The 27,003-nt window shown below is 40.3% G+C and overlaps 2 protein-coding genes across 2 annotated transcripts in view; one reads left to right on the top strand and one right to left on the bottom strand.

Moving 5' to 3' along the window:
* The window catches only part of VEPH1 (ventricular zone expressed PH domain containing 1), a 221,148-nt gene that overhangs the window by 173,721 nt on the left and 20,424 nt on the right, over positions 1-27,003 (bottom strand). The window contains exon 3 of the mRNA XM_028103177.2: positions 17,266-17,440. Coding sequence (XP_027958978.1) covers positions 17,266-17,440 — 175 coding nt within the window. The remainder of the gene's footprint in view (positions 1-17,265; positions 17,441-27,003) is intronic.
* Positions 842-7,126, top strand: PTX3 (pentraxin 3). The gene is made up of 3 exons (XM_028103179.2): positions 842-1,108; positions 1,558-1,959; positions 6,009-7,126. Exons 1-3 carry the CDS (start codon positions 979-981, stop codon positions 6,620-6,622), a joined length of 1,146 nt encoding a protein of 381 aa, XP_027958980.1. The 5' UTR covers positions 842-978; the 3' UTR covers positions 6,623-7,126.

Raw genomic sequence — 27,003 nt, 5'->3', positions numbered from 1 at the left:
TTCCCTACTTTATTGGTAGTTCATTTGTACATTTAAGGTTATTATTATAATGTATGCATTTCTAAGTGTTTTGTGCAGGAGAGATGTGAAGGAAGCAAAAATGCCTAAATTTACTTTAAAAACATGATCTTTGACTCTACACCTAGTGAAATAATGCAATTTCCACATAATACCAGTTTATGAAAAGAAACATTCCTCAAATCAGCTTATTCCTCTCCCCTAGCAATTTCTTAATTTAGACTTACCAGTTTTGCTTTGCTGTCTGTCATTTTAAAAGTGTGTTCATAAAAGTATAGTTGCAACTCCAAAAGGATTAAAGATGGAATAACTAGGAATGGACTTGGTTTCTAGAGCAATCAAAATTCTTACTCTCAGCTGGTTTATCTTGGAATCAGGGGAGTAACTTTCACAACTTAGGCCTCTGAAACTGTGTACAAAGGAAAAGTGGGGCAAGTTTTCTATACATAAAGGACCGTGGAACTGTAAAGGCACCACACAAAATGCTGCAACCATGATCTTGCTTCCATGCCTCTCCGCCCGCTGACTTATTTCTCCCCCTACCTCCCCTGCCTCCCTTTCATCCCTCAGTGCTACCAATTCAAGTTACAACCGCTAATCCTCAGGGGGACAGTCTTAGCCCAGTTTCCCCACCTCTTTCCCCTCTGACCCTCCTCCAATTAATCTGACTGCAGCGTAAAACTTTGCGGTCTATTATTGTGCAACGTTCACGTTTCCCTCGCCCTCCCACCCAGCCCCCTCCCCTCCAAATTTAGGGGAACTCCCGTTACCGCAGTGCCACCGGCATTACTCATTCATCTCCATTCAGGCTTCCCCCAGCATTTATTAAGGGCTCTGGGCTCTTGCCTTTCACTCTCACTCTCCTCTGCTCAAACACCGCTCACTTGAGCGCTTCTCGCCTCGTCCCCTACGGCCAGCTGTGGGAAGTGGCAGAAGAAAGAACTTTGTCTCTCTCCAGCAATGCATCTCCCTGTGATTCTGTTTTGCGCTCTCTGGTCTGCGGTGTCGGCGGAGACCTCAGATGATTATGAACTCATGTATGTGAATTTGGACAATGAAATAGACAATGGACTCCAGCCCACGGAGGACCGTAAGTTTTTAACTGTTTCTCTGCTAACCCTAACTACATATCCACCTCTTTGGGTCTAAATATTATACATATACTTTGTAGCCAAGGAAATCTGCTAAACATCATAGTTTGTTTTGCAAAAGAAAGAAGCACTTTAGGAAAGGGGGAGGTTTCAAACAGTTATTTCTGTCACAGATACATAATGGCTTGAACCGCATGAAATCGCCGATATTTGCCTGTTTTGAGCCGCACGGACGGCAATTTCACAAAGTTCCACGTAATATATACCTGCAGGAACGGGTCCTGTCATTGTCGAGATACTCACACGCTGTTTTTCCGAGGTGTCCTTAAAGGGAAGGGGGTGCTGGGGATGGGCAGGAACTTGGGACCACCGAGGGAGGTCACCTTTGTACAAAGCGCACCCAAGGAAGGCCTGGGCGGATCGGTAACGTGTGTGTCCCTCGCTCTAGCCACGCCGTGTGACTGCCGTCGGGAGCACACCGAGTGGGACAAGCTCTTCATCATGCTGGAGGACTCGCAGATGAGAGAGGGCATGCTGCTGCAGGCCACCGACGACGTCCTCCGGGGCGAGCTGCAGAGGCTGCGGACGGAGCTGGGTCGCCTGGCCGGCAGCCTGGGGAGGCCGTGCGCGCCGCCGGGCCCCGCGGAGGCCCGGCTGGCCCGGGCGCTGGACGAGCTGCTGCAGGCTAGCCGCGACGCAGGCCGCAGGCTGGCGCGCTTGGAGAGCGCCGGGACGCCGCGCCCGGAGGAGGCGGGGCGCGCCCTGGGCGCCGTGCTCGAGGAGCTGCGGCGGATGCGAGCCGACCTCCGCGCTGTGCAGGGCTGGGCTGCTGGGCGCTGGCTGCCCGCAGGTAAGGACGCCGCGCGGAGCGGCCCTCGCCCCCCACTCTCCCCCCCCCGCCCCCACACACCCTGCGTCTTTGTCCTCGGAACGCGCGTGGCGGGAAGCCTGGTGGCAGCCCTCTAGCCCTCTAGGCAGCTCCCTCTAGGAGCTGCTTCAGTGGAGACACACACACCTCTGTTTCTCCATGGACGCTAACAGGGCTCAGACACACACCATACAAGGCGCAAAAACTGGCTTTAAAAAGGTATTCTCCAGCCTCGAGGAGCCCAGAAGAGAGCTATAGACATAAACATCACAGTCTTGAAAATAGACATCAGGGGCCTCTGACTGACACCTGATCCGACCAGGCGGGGCAGGAGCTCTATTGGCCGGTTATAACCGTGACCTCTCTAGCTGCCCGGCTTCCCTCCGTTAGGGATTTCCACTTCTAATTTTAGCCTGTCTCTCTCTTTAGGGGAGCTCTGGTTCCCCGCGCTATTTCAGGGCCCAGCCTAATTTTTAGGGACACGTTCCTATCCCTGGGCCGGCCCCTCATCTCCGCTGGTTCTGGCTGGAGACTTGAGATTGAACCTCATCTCCTGAAGGATTAGTGGAATTCCTGAGGGGTCCCCCAAGCCCTGGGGTCTGTGGAATTAGCCCGCTAGAGGGGAGCTCTGAGTATGTGAGGTTTGGGATAAACCTGCTGGGCGGGATCCACAGTGAAATGGTCTGACGTAGAAGCAAATTGGTAACCCTCCTCCCCAGGGATTTGGGGGGGGGGTGTCAGGACCAAACAGGAGAGAGGCGGTTCAAACCAGATACAACTTGTTGAAGTCCCCTGTGACATGATGAATGAATCTCCAAACACACATGGGCCCGAAATAATACATTTGAAAGAATACATTTGAATAATACATTTGAAAGACAGTTAAACGAAATGAGACGATTTGGAGCCAAATAACCCTCCTTTATAAATCAAAATTTCTAAGAGGTAGTAGTGCAAAAATCTTTTGTGGGTTATATTAGAAAATCAGTGACTTAGAAAATATAACTTACACTGTTCCTGAGAATCTCATGAACAGAAAACATTACAAACAGTGCCATCCCTCTTTATATTCACAATAAAGCAAATCATCTGGTGGGGTAGGAGGAAGAATCATAAGCATGTGTGAGAGCGTGTTTCATTTAAAATTACAGAAACCATACCGGAGTATCAGCATTTCCTAAATATTTGAGGACTGTTTATCAGTGCTGAGCATATTTTCTTGAATATTCACTACGGTTTCAGAGACTGAAAAAGCATAAAATCAAATATACAATAGATCCTCAATGTAAGTGACAAAGAGACAAATTATAATTCTGTGGCTATTTTAATGGATGAAATTGTCTTTGGCAAACCATTAGAAATGATTGTACATATAGTGTACCCCCAAAAATGAAGGATTAACACTAATTTTCACTCTCACCTCTGTATACTGGTTAGAGCAGAGAGGGATGTATTTCTGAGTTCTAAAATGTTAATTTCTTATTACATATATATTTTACCCACATGGTTTGATTTCTCCTTTCTTGGTTTCCTGCCAGCTTGGTTCCTAAGGGATTCCTAATTATTCTGTTGTCAGCCTCCTAAGAACCTGGTTTTAATTTTGTTTGGTCTTTGATAATATAATCAGAAAAACCTATTAGCTAAAAGCCATTTCATGAGAGAGTTTCTGACATTTCTGACATTTTAAAGAGGTATCAAGAGCCTCAATCACTGGTCCCCACCAAAAAAGCAACAAAAAACCTGTGAACACGAAAATTCCAACTCCATGAACTCACATAGCCAGTGTAGCCTGCAGGGGAAGCTGGGTCTCTGAGAGGCAATCAAAGAATGCTTCGGAATGCAGTCCTGACTGCCTGGGTTTATTTAAACAGGAAGTCAGTTCATTGAACTGCAGTAGGCCCCCTCTTGAACACTACTGGGACATTCAGAGACTATCTCAAATGGTCGTGCATATGGTGATCTTTTGTTCCGTGATCTTTGTTTGATTTAATTAACACAACTAGGAAAAAAAAAATGTATCTACCAATTTCATTTGAAACAAGAATGCCTCATTAAGAATGAATCTTAAAAGTCTTCAAATTCAAATGATTCAGTGAAAAGGCAAATACCAAAATGTGACAGGACCAATTTGTGCTTTAGTATTGCAGTTAGTTTTATACGATTTTCTGAATCTCAGTATTTCTTTGACTATTTCTAGGTCCACATCTGTTTAATTTTTTAGGACAGAGCCTAGTCCTCAAATCACTTGCAGGCATTTAGCGTAGTTTAACACACTGCCTGGATGTTTGGTGCCTGCAAGTTCCTATATTCACCAGTTAGTCCTTAAAGGCTCTGGAAGCTTGCTTGTCAGAGCTATTTTATGATAAATCTTTAATTTGTTATAAAGTGAATACCTAGCCCTCATTTAGATTTTTTTTTTTTTTAATTCTTTTTCTGGTCTCTTATAAACATATGAGGTTATCACAAAGCAGAGCTCACCTATGAAAGGTTTTAGCACATTTCCCAGCACACCTAGAAGGCCTTCACTTCAGCATCTCTAGCTCCCTGACCAAACATATGACCTGGAGATGAACTGAGGTAGAAGTTTACTATGCGCCCACCCCGGTGTCTGAACGTCTCCTTCTAAGTGCTCTTTAGCAGAAATATGTTCTCCACCAGGCCCCTTGGAAGAGTTCACTCTTCCTTAAAGATTTTCTATTGCTGCCTAAATAGTAATTATAAGCATGTGGACAGAATAAGAGTTTTTGAGAATAGCCTTGGTCTACACAGTTCTTCTGGAGTACTACATACTTCCTGCTTACACACTCATAGAATATTAGAAGGAGAATGGAAGGGGCTTTATAGATACCAGGAAAGCCTGGAGAAATTATGGGGCTCATCAAAAACTGCATGCTTGCTAATAGTAAAACAAACTGAATTCTATCTCTCCTAGCCAAATCGAGGGGTTCTTTTCCCATTAAGAGGCAATGCAGTGTTTTAGTTAAGGGTGTGGCCTCTGCAGCCACAGTGCCCAAGTTCAAACCCCCAGTTTTACCACTTAACCAGCTAGTAAAGCAGAACCAAGTTACTTGGTGCTCTATGCCTCAGTTCTCTCATCTGTAGAATGGGAATATTAAGACCATCTCTTAGGGTTGGTAAGTAGGATTAAAATGATACAGAGTGATGAGAACAATATCTGGTACACAGTGAATACCCAATAAGAGTGAGTCATCATTGTTGCCTTTCAAAGGTAGTTTTCTACAAACTTTGCAAAGTTTACAAATATATGGTGGGTTTATTTAAACAGGAAATCTGTTCATTTAAAATTACAGAAACCGTACCAGAGTATCAGTCTTTCCTAAATGTTTGAGGACTGTTTATCAGTGCTGAGCATATTTTCTTGAATATTCACTACGGCTTCAGAGACTGAAAAAGCATAAAATCAAATATACAATAGATCCTCAATGTGAGTGACAAAGAGACAAATTATAATTCTGTGGACAGCAACAATATGTCCTAGCGTTTCATTTAAAAACGTATGTTGATGATGGGTAAATGGGTGAGCTAGGTCCATTGAATTTCATAGGTTTGTTTGTTTTTTATTCTGAAAGTTTGGTGAAGTCAAGAAGAGGGAAACAAGTCTGGCTCTAAGTTCTTGGAAATTAACAGCGTCATTGTTTGAAGTTAACGCGTAGTGACTCAACATTTTTATATATAAAAAAAGTAGTAACAGAAAATAAACTACTTGTGAGGGAAAGTAGTGGTTAAAATATGGTTTCCATTATTTTCTGAGTTTGGACAATTTGGCTACTCTGCATGCCTCCTTCACTTAGATGCTTCATTGAGTAAGCCTGACAACTGACTTTCTTTAATCCCATTTTCTTTGTGCTACCGAGATCACACTTGAAGCTCCTCAAGTCATAATGTGATACAGCATATAATTTTCAGTTGTGGTCGTTAAAGTGCCTATGGTAAAATACCTAAACGTTGGAATCATCTCTGAATGAATTTATATTTTCTCTCATATCCTTCTCACTTTCTTGCTCCTCTAGGTTGTGAAATAGCAATTTTATTCCCAATGCGTTCCAAGAAGATTTTTGGGAGCGTACATCCAGTGACACCAATGAAGCTTGAGTCTTTTAGTGCCTGCATTTGGGTCAAAGCCACAGATGTATTAAACAAAACCATCCTGTTTTCCTATGGCACAAAGCGAAATCCATATGAGATCCAGCTGTACTTTAGCTATCAGTCCATAGTGTTTGTGGTGGGTGGAGTGGAGAACAAACTGATTGCCAATACTGTGATTTCCCTGGGAAAGTGGACCCATCTGTGCAGCACCTGGAATTCTGAGAAAGGACGCACATCCTTATGGGTAAACGGTGAGCTGATGGCTACCACAGTCGAGATGGCCACAGGTCACATTGTTCCCGAGGGAGGAATCCTGCAGATTGGCCAAGAAAAGAATGGCTGCTGTGTGGGTGGTGGCTTTGATGAAACCCTAGCCTTTTCTGGAAGACTCACAGGCTTCAATATCTGGGATCGCGTTCTCAGCAATGAAGAGATAAGAGAGACCAGCGGAGCAGAGTCTTGTCACATCCGGGGAAATATTGTTGGGTGGGGAGTCACAGAGATTCAGCCACACGGAGGAGCTCAGTATGTTTCATAAGTGTTGTGAAACTCTACTTGAAGCCAAAGAAAGAAACTCACATTTTAAACATGTGCCAGTTGGGACAGTCTAAAAACCTCAGTGCATATTAAGAACACTTGAGACTAATGAAGGGGAGAGTTGAGATCAATCTTTATTTATCTTGGCAAAATACCGAATAAACAGTTGAAGAGAAAACAGTGGAGAATGCTTTTCCAGATATTGTTACTAGATTTTATGCCATGGTGCTCTGAGATTAATGCTGTGTCTTTGTCAGATAGACTCTCAAATAATTAAAAAGGACTGTATTGTTGAACAGAAGGACAATTGTTTTACTTTTCTTTGGTTACTTTTGTTTTGGCCAGAGATGACTTTTACATTGGAAGAAAAATAAAATAACACTTGCTGTCCATTGTTCATTGTTATTGGTATGTACCTTATTAAAAAATGATAAAACATATTTATACTACAATGTGACTTAACAAATGCAAATGTAGTTTATGTGTTATAATCGAGTGTCACTTTTTTGAGAAGATAGTTATATAAGTTATATTGTAAAATGGTTTTGTATTAATTTTATTAAGACTATTTTTTTAAAGCTCTACTGTAAATAAAATATTTTATAAAATTACCCCATGTCATCTAATTATAAATTTAAAAGATGTTTTGGAGCAAATCTACACTCTTAAGTTAGGAACTAGTTTTCAGATACTAATCTATTGTGTAAATAGTAATAGTTAATATTGTTAGAAATAAACTGTAGAGTTGTTTTAAACTTTGGCTTCCTATAAATCATGAGCAAGAAATTTGATCTTGGCTAAGTCAATTCATCTCTGGGTTTTAGTTTTCTCAACTGAGAAATCAAGGAATTGAGGAAATATTGATCTCTAAGTCCCAATTTGATCATATACAATGTTCTGTCATATGTAACACAGAATCAAACTATCAGAGTTCCCCAAATATACATGACGAGGACTGTTCCTTAGGGAGATCTAAGATTCTGGAAAAACAGTGACTCCTGCCCTTAAAACATACCCCATTCTCTTACCCATGCCTGAAGGAGAGGGCAGTTAAGGTCCTTCACCCTGCAGATGGGGAGGTACCTCTCAACCACACTAGTATTCTCCTCCTGTAAAGGCTATGCAGGGCTAATAGACCATCCACAAAGCTGCTTCTGAATGTCAGCAGCAAATGCGGTAGAGCCACAGGGATAATGTGTCCACCTAAAGATAGGGTCTGGACAACCATGGGTCATCTCTGGTTTGTGAGGTTTGGAGAATAGGGCCAGGAGTAGTTACCAAACTACATTTTATAACTAGTCGAGTGTCCTTAGACAAGTTACTTAACTTCTCTGGGTCTTCTCAGTAAAAGAAGGGACTTGGTCTCTCAGTGCCTTTAGCAATAAAATCTCAAGAATCTAGGAATCTTTGATCATGGCATCAGTATAGCTTCATCCCATTTGTGAGATCCACAAAATCAGGCTGATTCTTAGAGAAAAAGAGTGTTCACTGTTAATGAGGTCATAGGCCAGTCGCAGACCCTTGGAGATTACATGACTCAAGGTTGCGGGCACAGTGGCCATATGTAAGTCCTTTATCCATTATCTCTATGACCTGAATGCTTAACTGGAAGATGAAATACTGGATCCAACTGTAAGCAGAGAGTAAGGCATGCTTTCAATTTCTACATCTCAGCATGAACTAGATCTGTTCAAAAGATCCAACATGATGCAGGACAAAATACATGCAAACTCACAGATGCTGACAGAGTTAAACAGAAGGGTCTTTTTAATTTCTCTATGGGAATTACACATTGAGGGTAAATAAGAAGAAAATAGAAGAAAAATAAGTAATTCTTAGGTTACAAAAGTAGAAATTTCATCTGCTACAGCAATAAATCCAGATAAGTGTTTCAAGGGACTTCTGATTGTTTCCTCATACCTATTTTCCCTCTTTTCCAAAGGAACAGCATTCCGGTTTCAATGGTAGGTATGCCCACTCAGAGCGCAGTCTACATTTTCCAGCATCAGTTGCAGCTGTGTGTGGCCAGATGACTAAGTGCTAACTGATGTTGAAATACTGAACGTGATTCTCTTTCCCTTCCTCCTTCCACTTGATTGGAATATGGTTGTGATGGCAGGAGTTTCAGCAACCACCTCAGATCATGAAATTCGGTGTAGCAATATAGAAGCAGCTTGAGTCTCCCGTGCTCTGAAGCTGCCTTGCCAGTCCTGGGCTGCCTGTTCCTGCACTTCTCTAACATGAAGAAAACCACACTTCTGTCATTTTAAATCCAATACTGTTTGACCACCTAATCTGATCCAGTAGAACAATTTTTTTAAAAAATTGAAAAGACCACACACACTTTATTTCCTCAAAACATTCATAGGCTATACTTAGAAAATATATTTTAGTTTTCCAAATTCTCAGGAAGTTGGCTCTCTGGCTTTTTTTTTCCTAATAGCATTTAATGAGTCTCGGAATACATAGTGTCAGCAAAAGGAAGAAGTAAGAAATGTGTAAAACTGAAATAAAATATCTAAAAAAAAATATCAGCATGCTGGCTTAGTCTGGCACATTGGCAAAGAGTTTCGTTCACCACAATGGCCATTAAAGGCATCACTATAGCATGGCATTATAAAATAATTGTGCAAGATGACTCAATTTATTAGGAGGAAAAAATGCATTATATATATATAAAGTATAAAGTATTAGGTATGTGTGTGCTAGAGTGACCAACTGTTCTGGTTTGCCTGGGATTGTCCTAGCTTTAGCACTGAGAGTGTGAAGAATCTTCATTTCTAGGCAAAGTGACAGTTTGTCACTTTGTCACTCTAGTACATACGTACAATATTTTTGCAGAGGTATATATGAATATATGAACAAAATAGAGTTGATATATTTTCCTTGTCTATTACAATATAAATTGGTTTTTAGTGAAATGTTAATGTCTTTAAAATATATTGAGAACGTTTTACTACTAAGTATATATTGTAGAATTTGAGAGTTTGGTATTTACAATTACTTAGTTAACTTCATTTTAACAGTTACATTTGCAAACAGAAGAAATCATTGATTTTTACTTTTTTATTAAATTTTATGTTAGGAAGCTCTTCTTTGAGAAGCTTACTGAGGCCAAAAGTTTCCAGAACTCTCTTTTAGCCACTTAATAAATAGCATTCACAAAGTTAAAAATCTTGGTCAAAGTAATTATAAACATTCACATCTATATTCATGGATTCAATGAACTGGAAAACTGAGATTACTGAGGCTTGCATTCCGTTTTATAAATCTGGACTGTGTAAGAAAACGTGCTGGTCTTGGGCTCAGAAATTCACCATATGAACCCTAGAGCACCATCACCTACCAGCTACAAGAAGTTGGGCCTGCCAACTAATCTTTATGGGTCTCACATTAGCCAGGAAATTAGAGATAACAGGACTTGCCTCCCTTGCTGAAGGATTATTATGACAATGACAAAAAACTGATAATGTATCTAAATGTACTTTCTAAAGCATAAAATAATATTTGAAACAAAAGTTGTCTTAAAAAAAGTTTTTCCAAGTTGTTCCCAGTGCATTAAATAAAAAAGAAGCAAACATGCAAAAATACAAACGAATAAGCGAATATAACGATTCCTTTATATTGTGGGTAAGCCATTCTCAGAGGCCAGCCCGGGGATGTTCCTCTCTGTGCAGGCCTTATTTTACTTCACAGCAACATCTGCTGGTGGAGTCAAGAAGGTGCAAACTCAGGAGTACAACTGATCCCAGACTTAGTTAACAATTCAGAAGAGGTCCTCTTTTGTTTCAAGATGTGTCTCTTTTTCTTGATCCACATTTGCGTTGGTTTTTTAGAATATCATTTTTAATATTTCCCTATGTGTATTATTATTCAGTTTGAATATTCTTAATAAGATTGCTTAGTAGCCTGTTTCCTAGAAATTGGATTAATAAATTCTTTCTCAACAACCTGTAATACAGTAAACTTAAAACTTTGTTCTTAAGAATAATTGTATCATGAATTTTGAATGGCTAAGTATCTCCCTAGGGGGTATAAAACTCCACAGATGAATCTGGTTCTGCCTTTAATATTTTAATATGGGTCTGGTACATGGCAGATGCTCAATTAGGGATGACAATGACAATGATGTTGATTATGATCATGACGATAAGAAGAATCATCATAAGCACTGACGAACTACGTGCCTGGCATTGTGCAAAGTATAACTGCTTTATCTACTTAAGCCTCACCTCACCCTATGTGGTACATATTATTACTACCATAATAAATGAGAGGTTAATTTTCTCTCTCTATTTTCTGAGACAGCTCACCCATCAGTGGTTTGAATTTTGTCTCACATAGAGAAAGAAATGAAGTGAATTTATCATAATTAACTAGACAGTCTCTTCTAGACTATTGCCAATAATTCAGAAAGGAATTTGGACTCTTGCTGAGACAATATTACATTTTCTTTCCAAAGACTTTTGACTTAAGTTTCCAATCATTTGAGGTCATCTTGTGATCTGTGCCAGAGGGCCATATAAAAGGCATACTGACAGAGAGGCATATTTCCTTACCATGACCACTGATTCAGAAACGTAAGGGAAGAGACATCACTGCTTTGAGTTTTGATAGCAGTGATGTGCATTGCATCACAGAGTTCCAAACCAAAATTTGGAAAGTGTTTCCCTATAAGTCCTCAAATAATCCCTTACAGTTGGAGATAGCCTCATTTTCAGGATCTCCAATAACATTGCCAGCTTCCTGGGTAAAAGATGTGCTACATTATGCTGTAGTAAGCACTGGTTGTGCTTTTGTATGCCAACACTGGGCAGGTTTTACAAGCATCTACATGGCAAAAAACAAGTTTGGAGAACTATTCAGGAATACTGAAAAATGACTCTCACTCTGAAAAGGTGGTGATGTCACAAAATATTAAATTACTTCTGTTATTATTTAAGCAGAAAACAAATTTATTACGTAAGTGATATCTTTGTCTTATTTTTTAATTCAAAGGGAAGAAGTTAATATTTCCAATTAGGTATGATTTTAGTTGTAGGTTTTTGTAGATATCCTTAATTAGATTAAGGAGGTTCCCTTCTATTGCTAGTTTGTGGAGAGATTTTTTCTTTTTTTTGGTCATGAACAGACTTGGAATTTTACAAAAGAAGAGGATATACATATGTATATTGGTGTATATATATATTATATTCTCTTAATTATATGTAATAGTTTTATAGACACACATATATACATACACAATATCCCCTTAATCAGTTTCAGGAAGTTCCCCAAAATTCCTAGTTCTCAAAAAACTTTTTTCTTTTTAAAGATTTTATTTATTTGAGAGAGGGAGAGAGAGAATAGAGTGAGAGAGAGAGCTGGGGGGAGGGACAGAGGGAGAGGGAGAAGCAGACTCCCCGCTGAGCAGGAAGCCCCATGTGGGCTCGATCCCAGGGTCCCAGGATCATGACCTGAGCCAAAGGCAGATGCTTAACTGACAAAGCCACCCAGGTGCCCCATCAAAAACTTTTTTTTCATGTATGGGTACTGAATTTATGCAATGCTCTTACTGATCAGATGACTTTTTGACCTTTTAGTCTTTTACTGGGGGGGAATTACATTTTGAATATTAAGACATGCTTGCAGGGCACCTGGGTGGCTAGTCCCTGTCAGCCTTTGGCTCAGGTCATGGTCCCAGGGTCTGGGATCGAGCCCCTGCTCAGCAGGAAGCCTGCTTCTCCCTCTCCCACTGCCCCTGCTTGTGTTCCCTCTCTCGCTGTGTCTCTCTCTGTGAAATAAATAAAATCTTAAAAAAATAAATAAAAATAAAAAGAATGAATTGATAAGCTGGACTTCATTAGAATTAAAAACTTCTGCTTTGTGAAACACAGTGACAAGAGAATGAGAAGACAAGCCACAGACTGAGAGAAAAATATTTGTAAAAGGCACAACTGAGGGGCGCCTGGGTGGCTCAGCCATTAAGCATCTGCCTTCGGCTCAGGTCATGATCCTGGGGTCCTGGGATCGAGCCCCGCATCGGGCTCCCTGCTCCACGGGAAGCCTGCTTCTCCCTCTCCTGCTCCCCCTGCTTGTGTTCCCTCTCTCGCTGTGTCTCTCTCTGTCAAATAAATAAATCTTAAAAAAAAAAAAAAGACAAGCTTGCATTCCTAGCATAAACTCAACTGAATCATTATGAATTTTATAAAATGGGAATAACAATAGTTCTTCCCTCATAAGATACTGGGACAATTACATGACTTAAAAGACCAGAAAATGGTACACAGGAAGTGCTCAGCAAATATGAACTATTATTTCCCTTAAGCATTGCTGCAGTCATTTTGATTCATGATTTGTGATTTGTGCATCAATGTTCATAATTAAGATGGGCCTTATTTTCCTTTCTTATGTTGTCCTGTTCTTGTTTTGATATCACATATATACTAGCCTCACAGAATTGGTTGGAGAATGTTTTTTAATTATCTGAAAAAGTATAGTCAAGCCTGTAATTATTACTTGCATATAAAACTAAATTGGACACTTTTTTTTTCTTTTGTGGGGGTGGGGGTGATTTAAAAATACTGATATAATTGTCTTATTTGTTATAGGTATCTTCAGGTTTTCTAACCCCTTGGCTCCAAAGTATGCACCAAGGCAATATTACCCGTGCCTTTAATCTTTTCTCCAAATGGAAGGACTTTTCACATTTCCCTTCTCACTGGAAGAATTTGGAGAATACAAAACAGACAAATGGAGCCTAAGCAATTTAAATAAAATCAATTTCTATTTACATTTGATGTAAAAGTCAACATTATTACTTATATATAATTATTAGTAATGAAAAGTAGTAAAAATTGGTTTGGAATTACAGAAATATTTGCCTTCAAGGATAGATACATAAGCTCATTTAACAGTCTCTCATGACTGACTTACAAGCATAAAGGAGGCATTTCGTTTGCAATCAGGGACAGACATCTGAATAAAACGACTGAAAAATATAATCAATGGAGTAATATCAATCAAGTATAAGGAGGAGTCACCACTGGCATACAACAAGTCTTGCCTGGCCCCATCTGATCTACTTTCTCATTAGTGTTTTAAAATGAAGGGAGAGTGGTTCTATTCCTAAAATTTACAGATGCCAAGAACCTGGAAAGAACTGCAGATACACTGAGATGGAAGAATCGTTATTCAGTGAGACGAACCATGAGAGATGATGGACTCTGAAAAACAAACTGAGGGTTCTAGAGGGGAGGGGGGTAGGGGGATGGGTTAGCCTGGTGATGGGTATTGAGGAGGGCACGTTCTGCATGGAGCACTGGGTGTTATGAACAAACAATGAATCATGGAACACTGCACCAAAAACTAATGATGTAATATATGGTGATTAACATAACAATTAAAAAATTTAAAAAAAAAGGTCTTGTTATGCCAAAGCAATGGGCTGAATCTCTAAAATAGAAAGTATAAAAGGATAAAAGTAAATACATAAAGCTGTTTGTTGGTACCCAGTATTCATTTTAGCCATTCCTGGCAATAGCCCTGGATTTGGTTGGGGGGTGATCTGCACCCCATTCATGTGGTTCTACTGCAGTTGACCCCCATCTCCTGCTTTGATGGTAGTTCATAATCCAAGCCTGGTCAACTGAAATACTGTATTCCTTGACAACGATGATGGATTGCTTCAGAATTGGGCATGTGACCCATGTCAGGTCAAAGAGAGACAACGAGACTGAATATGTTTCTTTTGCTTAATTGGTATTCATGATGATGTGAGTTGGAAGCTGCAGAGAGCCATAACATGGAGCATGAAAATCCAACCCAAAGGAAGCAGAGCTGAGTAATGACTTTTGCGACTGCCATTGAGCCCTGAGTCAAACTATATGGGAAGCCTGATATACTTATGCGCTTATCAGTCCTGTGTTCTGGTAAGAAGTTCTCCCTCCTTCCCCTCCTCTTCCTCCTACCCCCCTTTCCCCCTCCTCTTTTTTCTTTTCTTCCTCATCTTCATTATCACCATCATTGTCATCATCATCAAGTTGTTTTTACCTGGGTTTTCTATTGCTTAAAATACTACTAATGGGTAACATGGGATAATAATAGGATTTTTGTTATGGAATTCTTGTGAGGATTAAATGATATAATCCTATAATCTGTATAAAGTGCTTAATACAGTATTTGACATAAAGAGAGCATGAAATAAGTTTTAGCCATTGTAGTTGTAATTGTTATTATAATCATTATTGTTATCATTGAGAGGATGACCATTAGGTGGGGATTTAAGCATTGCCTGGATACTTGAGCTAAACCATGTTTAATGTCCCAACATAAGATTCTACAATTTTTTAATTCTAGTCTTGTAAAAAAAAATCAAATCAAGAAACTGCAATACTTTAGCATTTTTTGTAGAAGTAGAAAAATGGGAGAATGCAGATTAAGGTAATATAAATCAAGGAGGAAGATCTAAAGGGGAGAAAACTATAGGTAAAGAAAAAAAGAAATCCTAATGATGGCTTCTAAAGCTGATTGCAGGGAATATATGACAAAGATTTGCAGAGCAGAAAACTTACTGAGAGACAGTAAGATCCCCTGTACTTTGCAGGTCTAAGGTTGATGGGCTCATGTGAACGGTTGTAGTTTTACAGACACATTAGTCTAAATCTAAGCCCTGAAATATGTAGTCCCAACTTCTTTTAGTCAAATTATCATTTTTATGGTAATTTTTAGAGCGCCAGATCAAATAAACCAAATCATTTGTTTATTTAAAATGTTTGCAGTGAATTCAGAAAGTGCATTTTGTGTTTCAAAAGATTTCTTTGTCATTGAAAGTGCATTTCAAAAAAAGAAAAAAAAATACATGAACTAAGTTCTTGGCAGCCGCGAAGAAACACTTCATTTTTGTGTTTTGTTTTGTTTTGTTTTTCAATATATCTGTTACTTGCAAGTCTAACTATCATGGTTTTAAAATGTGTGGTGTGTATACGTGTTTGTAATATCATATAAAATCTGTTCCAAATATGTAGTCAAGGTGGTGAAAAATGTATAACTGCTTTTCTGGACTTTTAGAAAATTTTGTTTCATGATTAAAAGTTAAATTAGCAATTCAATCCTGTAGCCAAAGAAAATGAGAAATGAATGATACTGACTAGTAATATCAATGACAGATCTTTAGAAGGGAACACAGGTAGAGTGATGAAATTCCACTGTCATGGCTGGGGTTCAGACATATCTGGGCATCTGGTAGACCACTGGGGTGGCTGGTCAGATGTTCTGGAGAGAACTCTGCCAAGAACTCTTCTTGGGAATGTCTGGTACAATGAAACAAACCTTAGTCCTTGGTGGGCCATAGTCATTTTGAGAACTAGATGACTGATTTCTTGCTAGCCTCACTCTTAGCTGGATAGGTGAGCCCAGGAAAGAGAGAGACCATTTTAGGACAGATGGATACGTTTTCCTGCAAACTTGGGAACAGGTTGGTATTGGGAGCTAAGCAACTCCACTCTGGGGCCTCTCTACCAAAGTGTAACACCAAGGAGAAAGACAGGTGTTTCTCCCCACTTCCCCATCCTGCCACAGGCTGCCACATGAAATTAATGTACCCCGACTGAAGCTTCGGGGGTAGCAGCACAAAGGAACAGAGGTTGCCATCCCTGGCAAGACAGTGTGCAGTAAAATCCATTCCTGAGCCCTCCAGGGTAACAGCCACAGAGTTTGCTGGGCTTAGTGTGGTGGAAGTGGACACCACCACAGCATGCTGTGCCAGGAAGCATGGAGACAATAACAGCATGGGTTTATGGACTGGTCTGGATACCAAGAAAGAGAACATTTGTGGGGACCCTTGGGGACTTTAAGAAATACTTGGTCTGGGAGGGTTGATGTTCAACTTGAGCACATGGGGTATGTGACAGTAAAATGTGGGCCAAGATACTCATGGACCTCATACATTTTTATTAATGAGAACTGGGGACATTGGGTGCATATCACATTATACCATATACTGTTCTCTGATCCCAAATTAAAAAACAAAAATAAAATGGTTTCTGATAGATCTAAAGCCAAAGGAAAAACTTAAGACAAAGAGAATATTTTGATTGGACTAACCTGATCTCTTTCATGCAAACGTGAAACAGTTAACAGAGATGTCCTAATTTGATTTTTTTATGGTGGTATTTAACACAATTACAAATTAGTCCCAACATGTTAACATTTAAGAAGTCTTCATGTGTTCTCTGGCATGTTTTATCTAACATTCCTTGCTTTTGGAAACCAAAGGCAGAAAAGGTTTTCCCCCTGCCACTGAGAACAGTGGGACATGTTCTACTCAGTGCAGACAGATACGTTCTTCACAATTGGTAGCTGGACAAGGTAACCAGAAGCATGGAAAAGACCATTCTCCAAATTGAGAGACGTATAGTTAGAAGAGAGAGAGCTTACAACTCCCCTGTGAATCCAAATAATTCATCTGCCCAGTGAAGAGACATAGACTCAGCCCGCCCAAGAAACCTCACCTCTGTTCACCAGCCAACTAATGGCAAAGCAGAGAATCTAACATACCTCTCAATACTCTAGGTCTCCCTTTCCACAAACCATAAAAATGGTTCATGAAAATACTTTAAAACCACTCCTAAAAAAACATCCCCAAGCTCAGCCATTGCACCATACCTTGGAGTATGCTCTTTACTATAACGTCTGTGTGATCAGCCAGGAGATCTGCCTTGGTGATTGCAGCCAGGGACAGGTAGTTGGACATATTCCTGCACAGTTCCTTGTTGCTTCTGTGGAGGAATTTCACTGCTATGGGGATGGCTAATGCCATCACAGGGGGTCGGTTGTAATTCTGAGGAAACATAAGAAAGTGACAAATAATAAGTGGCTCATTATTCATTCATTTATTCATTCATCCCAAAAATATTTATTGAGCTAATTTCCAGAGTACAGCTGTGAAAACACAGGCCCCACCCTGTTTTCATTGTATTTGGGCCTCTGGGAATTCTTGCCCTTGTTGGGGAGCCTTGGAGGGAAACAGGCAGCAAACAGCCCAGGCTGATGAGGGCACGGACAGGCAAAGTGCAGGTTGCTGAGGGAATAAAGGAGGAACACCTAACCCAGTCCTGGAGGGTGTCAGGAAAAGACTTTCTGGAGGGAGTGATGTCTTAGCTGGACCTGGTGAATGAACAGGAGATGGCTGCGTGATGGCAAGGAAAGGGATGGACAGCAGGAAAAGCATGTGTGGAGGCACAGAGGTGATGATGAGCGTGCACCATTGGAACCGTGACTAGTTCAGCACAGTGGGAGTGTGGTACATATGGGAACGTTAGGGTAGGGAGGTGAGCATAGGGACAGGAGAAGTAAAAGAGGCGTGATTATGAAAGGTCTAGTATTCCGTGCCAAGGAGTTTGGAATTGATCTTTAGGGTGATCAGGAGTCAGTGATGACAAAAATAACTCATCAGATTTATACTTGAGTTGACAACCCAAGGAATGTTGAACAAGGTGCTTTCTGACTATATCTTTTTTTAATTTTATTATGTTATGTTAATCACCATACATTACATCATTAGTTTTTAATGTAGTGTTCCATGATTCATTGTTTGCATATAACACCCAGTGCTCCATTCAGTATGTGCCCTCTTTAATACCCATCACCAGGCTAACCCATCCCCCTACCCCCCTCCCCTCTAGAACCCTCAGTTTGTTTCTCAGAGTTCATAGTCTCTCATGGTTCGTCTCCCCCTCCGGTTTCCCCCCCTTCATTTTTCCCTTCCTGCTATCTTCTTCTTTTTCTTTTTTTTTAACATATAATGTATTATTTGTTTCAGAGGTACAGGTCTGTGATTCAACAGTCTTACACAATTCATAGCACTCACCATAGCACATACCCTCCCCAATGTCTATCACCCAGCCACCCCATCCCTCTCACCCCCCTACCACTCCAGCAACCCTCAGTTTGTTTCCTGAGATTAAAAATTCTTCGTATCAGTGAGATCATATGATACTTGTCTTTCTCTGATTGACTTATTTCATTCAGCATAATACCCTCCAGTTCCATCGACGTCATTGCAAATGGCAAGATTTCATTCCTTTTGATGGCTGAGTAATATTCCATTGTATATACATGCCACATCTTCTTTATCCATTCATCTATCTATGGACATCTTGGCTCTTTCCATAGTTTGGCTGTTGTGGACATTGCTGCTATAAACATCAGGGTGCACGTACCCCTTCAGATCCCTACATTTGTATCTTTGGGGTAAATACCCAGTAGTGCAATTGCTGGGTCATAGGGTAGCTCTATTTTCAAATTTTTGAGGAACCTCCATACTGTTTTTCAGAGTGGCTGCACCAGCTTGCATTCCCACCAACAGTGTAGGAGGGTTCCCCTTTCTCTGCATCCCCACCAACATCTGTCGTTACCCGACTTGTTAATTTTAGCCATTCTGACTGGTGTGAGGTGGTATCTCATTGAGGTTTTGATTTGGATTTCCCTGATGCCGAGCGATGTTGAGCACTTTTTCATGTGTCTGTTGGCCATTTGGATGTCTTCTTTGCAGAAATATCTGTTCATGTCTTCTGCCCGTTTCTTGATTGGATCACTTGTTCTTTGGGTGTAGAGTTTGATAAGTTCTTTATAGATTTTGGATACTAGCCCTTTATCTGATATGTCATTTGCAAATATTTTCTCCCATTCTGTCGGTTGTCTTTTGGTTTTGTTGACTGTTGCTTTCTGACTATATCTTAAAAGCTAAAGTTTCAGCCAGTGAGATTCAGAAGAAAAAAGTGAATGAACATAAGACTAAAAACTAAAGAAATTCTGGGTCCTAAAATAATTCTCTTTTTGATTTACTTTGTGATTGGTCATCAATATCCTTATACATAAAATAGTACCATCAACATTTAATTGACCAGTTAGGGAATAGTTAAAAATACAAATTATTTTCTTAAAAACAAATGGTTTGGGATGCCTGGGTGGCTCAATGGGTTGAGTGTCTGCCTTCGACTCAAGTCATGATCTCAGGGCCCTGGGATCGAGTCCCGCATCAGGCTCCTTGCTCAGCAGGGAACCTGCTTCTCCCTCTGTTTGCTGCTACCCCTGCTTGTGCTCTCTCTCTCTCTCTGACAATTAAATAAATAAAATCTTAAAAAAGAAAGAATCGTTTGTCTTCACTACCATCAACTATTCTGACCATCAACCCCATCCTTTAGTCTAACTATAAGGCAAAGGTTGCACACTGCACACTATGTGTGACTTAATATTATTATATCAGAAATAAAAGGTAGTTGTTTTTCTGTAACCATTCATGTGAAAAGTGCTTATATCTTTCCACCTGTGGATTATTCCCTCTAATACTTCCCACAATTCTGGGTTTGGGGTAGATGTTCAATAAACATCTGAGAACTGAATAACTAATGAAGAAAATGTAAACCTATTGTGATAGTTGTCATCAGGAACATAATGTGATGGGAAGGGAGGCACGGAGGAGGGGGCCTCATTTGCTCCCATGTCTCTCGCTCATGTTGCTGCTAGCGATGGCTGAGTATGGGTCTGAACCTCCAATGCCATCCATTTTCAGTCCTAGTTGATTGGGCAGGTGAGTTGTTACACTCTCGTTAGCAGATTCATACTTCTATGGCCAAGGTGCCATGATACTTCTTTCTAATGAGGGCATTTGCACCCTTGGCTTCAGGAGTCATCAAATGACTCAGACATTGACCAATCAGAGAATCACATTTCTTTGGTCCAAATGGTAGGTTCAAGAATGGGCAAGTTACCCATTTACAGTTAAGGAATCATTAAAAGTCTCTGTGAAAGAGATTCTCTCTTCTACTGAATCCAAAGTGTTGAGAATGGAAGACCAAGAGTAGCTGCTGCCAGGTTGTGTCCTCAGTAGGAGAGAATCTGTATGAGAGTCAAGGCAACATGCATCTATTTGAGAGACAAGTTGAGAGAAAATAGGTCCTGGTGACATCATTTGTGCCCCATGCATTAGGCTGTGCCTGAGGCCAATATTAGCCTCCAATTTTTCCAAGTGAGTCAATTAACTCTTTTGTGCTTAAACTTTTTTCCCCTCCCAGTCCTTAGAAACAAAAATAGACCTATAAAGCCTTAATCCATTTCTGTAGTTGCACCCGTTTTCTAGATTCAAGGGTCAATCTGACTCCTGAGCAGAGAAAGTAAGTATTCAAAAACCTAACCTGATATCCCATATTTAAGTCAGCCATCTTGCAAGTTCTGACTCTATCCCTTTGTGACAAATCTGTGCTTCTCTGGCAGTTCCACTCACTACGTTTCTATCCTATCCTTCTTAGAGTTCCTAACATGGTTCCTATTGGGACAATGGCTTGCAGCCAGACTTCTCTGATACCAGGCTTGGACTTTATCTAGAGTATTTCCTCTCCTGGTGAGTTTAATTAGGCCTGATTGGACTGGGCCATTACTGATGTGATGAGCTGTGAGGCCTCCCTGGGAGGCTGGCTGCTCCCTGCCTTTCAGATTTAGAAGTCTGAGTGTGTACTTAGTCAGGCCAGACAGAATTGTTTGGATCCACTGATGCTAACTCACACCAAGGGCTTTCCAAAAGCTCGGTGCATAATCAGGCATGCCAGTTTACTCATCTACAGTGAGGGTCTTTCCTAGGTCAGACTCTTTCACATTATCAGGGTATCAGGAACCAGATGACTAACCAGAATGTTCACTGATGGGCACAAAATCAGATAAGAGCAGGGAGAGATCCTGAGGGTTATGTCATTCAGGCCATGGTGAAACCCGACTAAAATCACAATCCTACCCCATAACCAAATCCCCATCTCTAGTGACTGACTGGAACTTTCCTGTCCATCAGATTCAGTCTCTACCCATTATGCCCTCCCCCCACCAACACACACACAAAACAGCGCTGGGTAATTTTGCTAATTGTGCCATAATAATGACCCCCTACTGAGCAGCCTCCTTTTTGTTGACATATTCTTTAGAGTATGTTTAGGAAGTGGTGTTATTTACCAAGGCCAATTCATTTGTCCTTTTTCTCTATTATAATCTTATTTTATCCCTGCTCCCTTGAGGTAATAGTTAAGTTACTTCAATTATAGCATTTGGATATTTCCCAAATCCCTCAGTCTCACCTATACAATTTTTTAGGTTGCCCCTACAGACAGCCAATCTTTCCATTATGCACAGATTTTTGCTAGTTTAACTTTTAGATGACACATTTATCCCTGTCAGCGCTGATCAAAGCCCTAGTTTTGAGAGTGGAGCACAATCACACAATTCTCAGAGCTTTCTAACAAAGAACTTTGTGCCCAGGTTTACTTTTTCTACTCTGAGTCTTTAGCCAAGAACAACTTGCAGCTAGAGAAGTACCCATCTTCCATTAGAGGAATACATCCCCAAGCACATTTACCTGTAATTTGCTTAGAAACCACAGATGGTAGCATTGGGAAAATACAACTCATGTTCCTACTAATTGTGAACACAGACAGCGAAAGATCAATGAAAATCGGTATTCCCAGCAACTGATATTTTTTAAACCTTGGGGGTGAGATAATGTTTGCCAACAACCACGAAAGAACAGGCTGTCTTAACCAATTCCATCACATTCTGCTTATAACAATTCTAGATGTTCTAGAAAAAAATAGTAGGCAGCTATTAAAGTCTTTGAAGTGTGATTCTAAGTGAAATGTGTGAAATTTTTTTAAAAGTATGTAATTGTTTTTTAATAATGACAGTATACTTTTAAAAATGCAGAAGAATGAAACTGGACCATTTTCTTACACCATACACAAAGATAAACTCAAAATGGATGAAAGACCTAAATGTGAGACAGGAATCCATCAAAATCCTAGAGGAGAACACAGGCAGTAACCTCTTCAACCTCAGACTTGGTAACTTCTTGCTAGACACATCTCCAAAGGCAAGGGAAACAAAGGCAAAAATCAACTATTGGGCCTTCATCAAGATAAAAAGCTTCTGCACAGCAAAGGAAACAGACAAGAAAACTAAAAGGCAACCTACAGAATGGGAGAAGATATATGCAAATGTTTTATCAGATAAAGGGCTTGTATCCAAAATCTATAAAGTACTTATCAAACTCAACACCCAAACAACAAAAAATCCAGTCAAGAAATGGGCAGAAGACATGAACGAACATTTCTCCAAAGAAGACATCAAAACCACAATGAGATACCACCTCACACCTATCAGAATGGCTAAAATGACCTCAGGAAACAACGGATGTTGGTGGGGATGCAGAGAAAGGGGAACCCTCTTACAGTGTTGGTGGGAACGCAAACTGGTGAAGTCACTCTGGAAAACAGTATGGAGGTTCCTCAAAAAGTTAAAAATGGAGCTACCCTCTAACCCAGCAATTGCTCTACTAGGCATTTATACAAAGGATACAAACATAGTGATTTGAAGGAGCACCTGCATCCTGATGTTTATGGCAGCAATGTCCACAACAGCCAAAATATGGAAAAAGCCCAGATGTCCACTGCCAGATGAATGGATAAAGAAGAAATGGATAAAATGCAATATTACTCATCCATCAAAAAGGATGAAATCTTACCATTTACAATGATGTGGATGGAACTGGAGGGTATCATGCTAAGCAAAATAAGGCAGTCAGAGAAAGACAAATACTATATGATTTCACTCGTATGTGGAATTTAAGAAACAAAACAGATGAACATAGGGGAAGGGAAGGAAAAGTAAAATAAGATGAAAATAGGGAGTCAAACCATAAGAGATGGTGAACTCTAGGAAACTGAAGGTTGCTGGAGGGGAGGTGGGTGGGGGGATGGGGTAATTGGATGATGGGCATTAAGGAGGGCACTTGACGTAATGAGCATTGGGTATTATATGCAACTGATGAATCACTAAATCCAACCTCTGAAACTAATAAAACTAAATAAATAATAAAATAAAGTCAAATATAAAAAAAGTATAATGTCATTATTAAAAAACAAAACAAAACTTTAACACACTCAACTTTTCTATTTTCCTCCCACATATGTCATTTGGATATCTCTCAAATGACAGCAGGAGTAAAACATTAAGCAAAGAGCAAATTGTTTGTATAAACACCATGGAATTACTGCCAAAGGCTTTCAATCTGTAACTAGTGTCTAGACCATTTCTAGGGTACCAAGAAGCCATGGGCACTAATGACAGAAACAGGATATGAGTGAGGGCCTGGGAGGCCAAGAAGAGGCTAGAAACACACAGGTCCAATGGACCTAACAGGTACCATACAACCTCCTTCTAATGGCTGAACTTCACTCTCAAGTGAAGAAGGAGTTGCTAACACAGTAGATCTCAGGCCCATTAATTTATGTTATCTTTAGGATTATTTAGATCACAGGAATGCTGATGGTACCCACGCAGAGAAAGCCCGATGATCACTTGTACAAATAAACCACATTAATAGCAGCTGTTAATACTGGAGCTTATGATGGTCCTTGCCTCTTGGTGCAGATGTGAGCATGTTGGTACACATATCATCTCACACACAATTCAGTGCCCAGTACTCAGGGAACACATTCAGTGAGGTACAGGATAGATTAAAAAAAAAAAAAAAAAAACTTGCTCATGGGGACAGTTATTTTTAGCTATAGAAGCAGAACAAAAGATCTTTGTTCTAGCCAAGAATTATATTTCTTAACTAGATTAGCACCAATTTGAGCTTTTGGTGCAGGTTTTCCTTTTGAAAACATGTGCTTTGGGAACATTTCCCATAGTTTTGAAATTGAAAAGTATAAAGCGAAGTAAAAGATATCTATCTGAGATGATAGCAACTAAAAAGCTCTTTGGCTCTTGGGCTTTGAATTCAACTAAAAGCCCTGGAAGAGCAATCTCAAGAAATATTAAGTGTCATTTATTTAAATCACTGTTTTATGGCTTTTCACCCTGCATCACTGATCAGATAATCAAACAAGCAAATTTTGGATTTATATATAAAATGCTTGGTTCTTAGCAGCATGGGTATACATATAATATAAATGGCACATACACCTAAATTTTCCCACTGTGTTTTCAGACAGGTAATAAGGGAGTGGGTCTCAGTAACCTGGGAGGTTGTGCCCCAGTCTCCTCCCAATTTTTTGCCATTGTCTTGTGTGGCATTAACTGACGAATAAGTACTGAGACCCACTCTAGAGAGAAGCATAGCTGTTCTGCAAAATCCAGAGGGCAGCCACATCTCCTGATCTATTCAATCCTTCCTTCCTTCCTTCCTTCATTCATTCATTCAATAAATATTATTTTGAGTACTTACTATGTGCCATTCACTATTCTAGGTGCTGGGACTACATCAATAAAACAGAGCTTCTATTCTGGGGAGGGGGAGACAAGCAATGAACAATGGCTAAAATAAATAATGAAATGAATAGCTTGTTAGAAAGCACTGAGTGCTATTTTAGAGTTTTCTACAGATGATGATAATGCCAACCAGAATTAATACTCATGCAGCATTTCCTGTGTCCCAAATATTTTACGTCTATTATCTAATGACTATGTAATCCTCACAACAAACTCATGAGACAGCTGCAGCACTTTACAGATGGGGAAATCAAGGCACAGAAAGATAAAATTGCCCAAGATCACACTGCAAGTGAATGGTAGAGCTGGGATTGCCTACTGAGTAAACTTCTGGGTCAAGATAACCAATTCTGCCTCTAAGAGCTGCAAAGGAAATGCTCTCAAAAATGCCCAGGTCACTTCACATTCAAGGCCAGCCAGGGACAGACTTTGAATCTTATATAGCATTACCTGAAGAGGAAATAAGAAAATTGAAGTGTAGAATCAAGGTGAATGGACAGTTGGTCCATCTACAAAAAAGAAAAATAATTAATTTCTGATAACCGGCCAAGCTCTCATTTATATAAGACCAAGAGCATTTGACTGGAAGGCCCTCAAGCTCCAAAGCTCTTTGCTAATCTACCTCTCAGCATCTCCTCCAAGACTCGGAATTTTAGACCGGAAGGTGAGCTCAGAGATCATCTGGTTCATCCTGTTTTATAAAGGACAGGTTGTGAGACTTGTTTAAGGACATGGGGTAGGTTTGTAAAAACATGTCACCCAAGGCAAAAGAAACCAGAACTCAAAATGCATGTGAGTACTGGTACTGATTTTGGACTGAGGAATGTATGGAAGGTGAATACTAGAATGTTAAAAACTACTTTAAGGTGAATGTGGCAAGTTCATAAATGTAGGGGTCAAGAAAAGAAATAATTAAATATATAATTACTAATTAAAAGTGGAAAAGGAAGGAGTCACCTGAAGTAGGTCTGGAGTGTAGGTTAAAAAAGCAATGTGGGGGAAAAAAGACAGAAGTTTTCTATGTGTGTGAAAATATTTAGCTTGAAATGATAGTGAAATGGCCAGAAAAAAAAAAAAAAATCGAGTTAAAATGGCCAAGGATGTGGGAAGAACTGGTAGGTCTGCACCTGATAGTGTGATTCTGGCATCGCTTATCTGGGGATGTAGATGGGCGGAGAAGGAATCATTCTTTCTTTGTTGTTTTGTTGTTTTTTGGGTTTTGTGCAAGCTCAAATGCTAAGCGGTTGGCTTTAAAGTTGATCTACTGTTTTATTTGACTGAAAAACTAGAACCGAATATGAGCCATCTGGATTTCTACATGGTTCTCACAAGATCCTAAATTACATGTAATACAACATCGTGTTTTTGATATTTACCACAGGCCAAAAATTTTCCCTTAAAATTTGATCAAAGCTACACAGCAAAGCTGCAACCACAGCCTTGCCTTTGGTTCCTTGGGCTGACTTTCTGGAACCACATCCCCAGGGGTGGCCTGCACAGATCACTGAACTTTGCCAAAAAGCAAGTTTGCCTTTAGGGCTCCCTGCCTTCCATTTTAATACCTTCTGCTTCCTCTGAGGGCGCACAGTTGAACAGCCTGTGTCCACACTGGCCCTTCAGGCTGGAGTCGCTCCCCACCATTTTTTTAAGATTTTATTTATTTATTTGACAGAGAGAGACACAGCAAGAGAGGGAACACAAGCAGGGGGAGTGGGAGAGGGAGAAGCAGGCTTCCTGCCGATGTGGGGCTCTATGCGGGGCTCGATGCGGGGCTCAGTGCGGGGCTTGATCCCTGGACCCTGGGATCATGACCTGAACCAAAGGCAGAGGCTTAACAACTGAGCCACCCCGGCACCCCTGGAGTTGCCCCTTTATGTGACTTACTTGTCCTTCTCAACCAAGAGGCTTATCCTGTAGCCCCGTTCTCTGTCCCTTCCCAAAATATTAATGCCTGTGCTTAGGGCCCTGCTCTCAATAGTCTTATACATTCATTTCCTTGGAGTCACTGGTCAGCATTAAGTTTAGTGTTTTATTTGCTCCCCACCTCCAACCCCCGCCCCTTTTTAAAAATTTATTTTATTGTTATGTTAG

Source organism: Eumetopias jubatus, unplaced genomic scaffold, assembly GCF_037043125.1.
Source record: "Eumetopias jubatus isolate StellerSeaLion01/CBP00866 unplaced genomic scaffold, mEumJub1_p1.0 scaffold_1, whole genome shotgun sequence".
In the NCBI taxonomy this organism is placed as follows: Eukaryota; Metazoa; Chordata; class Mammalia; order Carnivora; family Otariidae; genus Eumetopias; species Eumetopias jubatus.
The sequence above is the reverse complement of the archived record's forward strand: the minus strand, read 5'-3'. Positions and strand labels throughout refer to the sequence as shown.

Coding starts and splice junctions, on each gene's coding strand:
- PTX3 (XM_028103179.2), top strand. CDS start 979: ATGCATCTCCCTGTGATTCTGTTTTGCGCTCTCTGGTCTGCGGTGTCG. Junction 1,109..1,557: donor ACTCCAGCCCACGGAGGACC/GTAAGTTTTTAA, acceptor CCCTCGCTCTAG/CCACGCCGTGTGACTGCCGT. Junction 1,960..6,008: donor TGGGCGCTGGCTGCCCGCAG/GTAAGGACGCCG, acceptor TTGCTCCTCTAG/GTTGTGAAATAGCAATTTTA.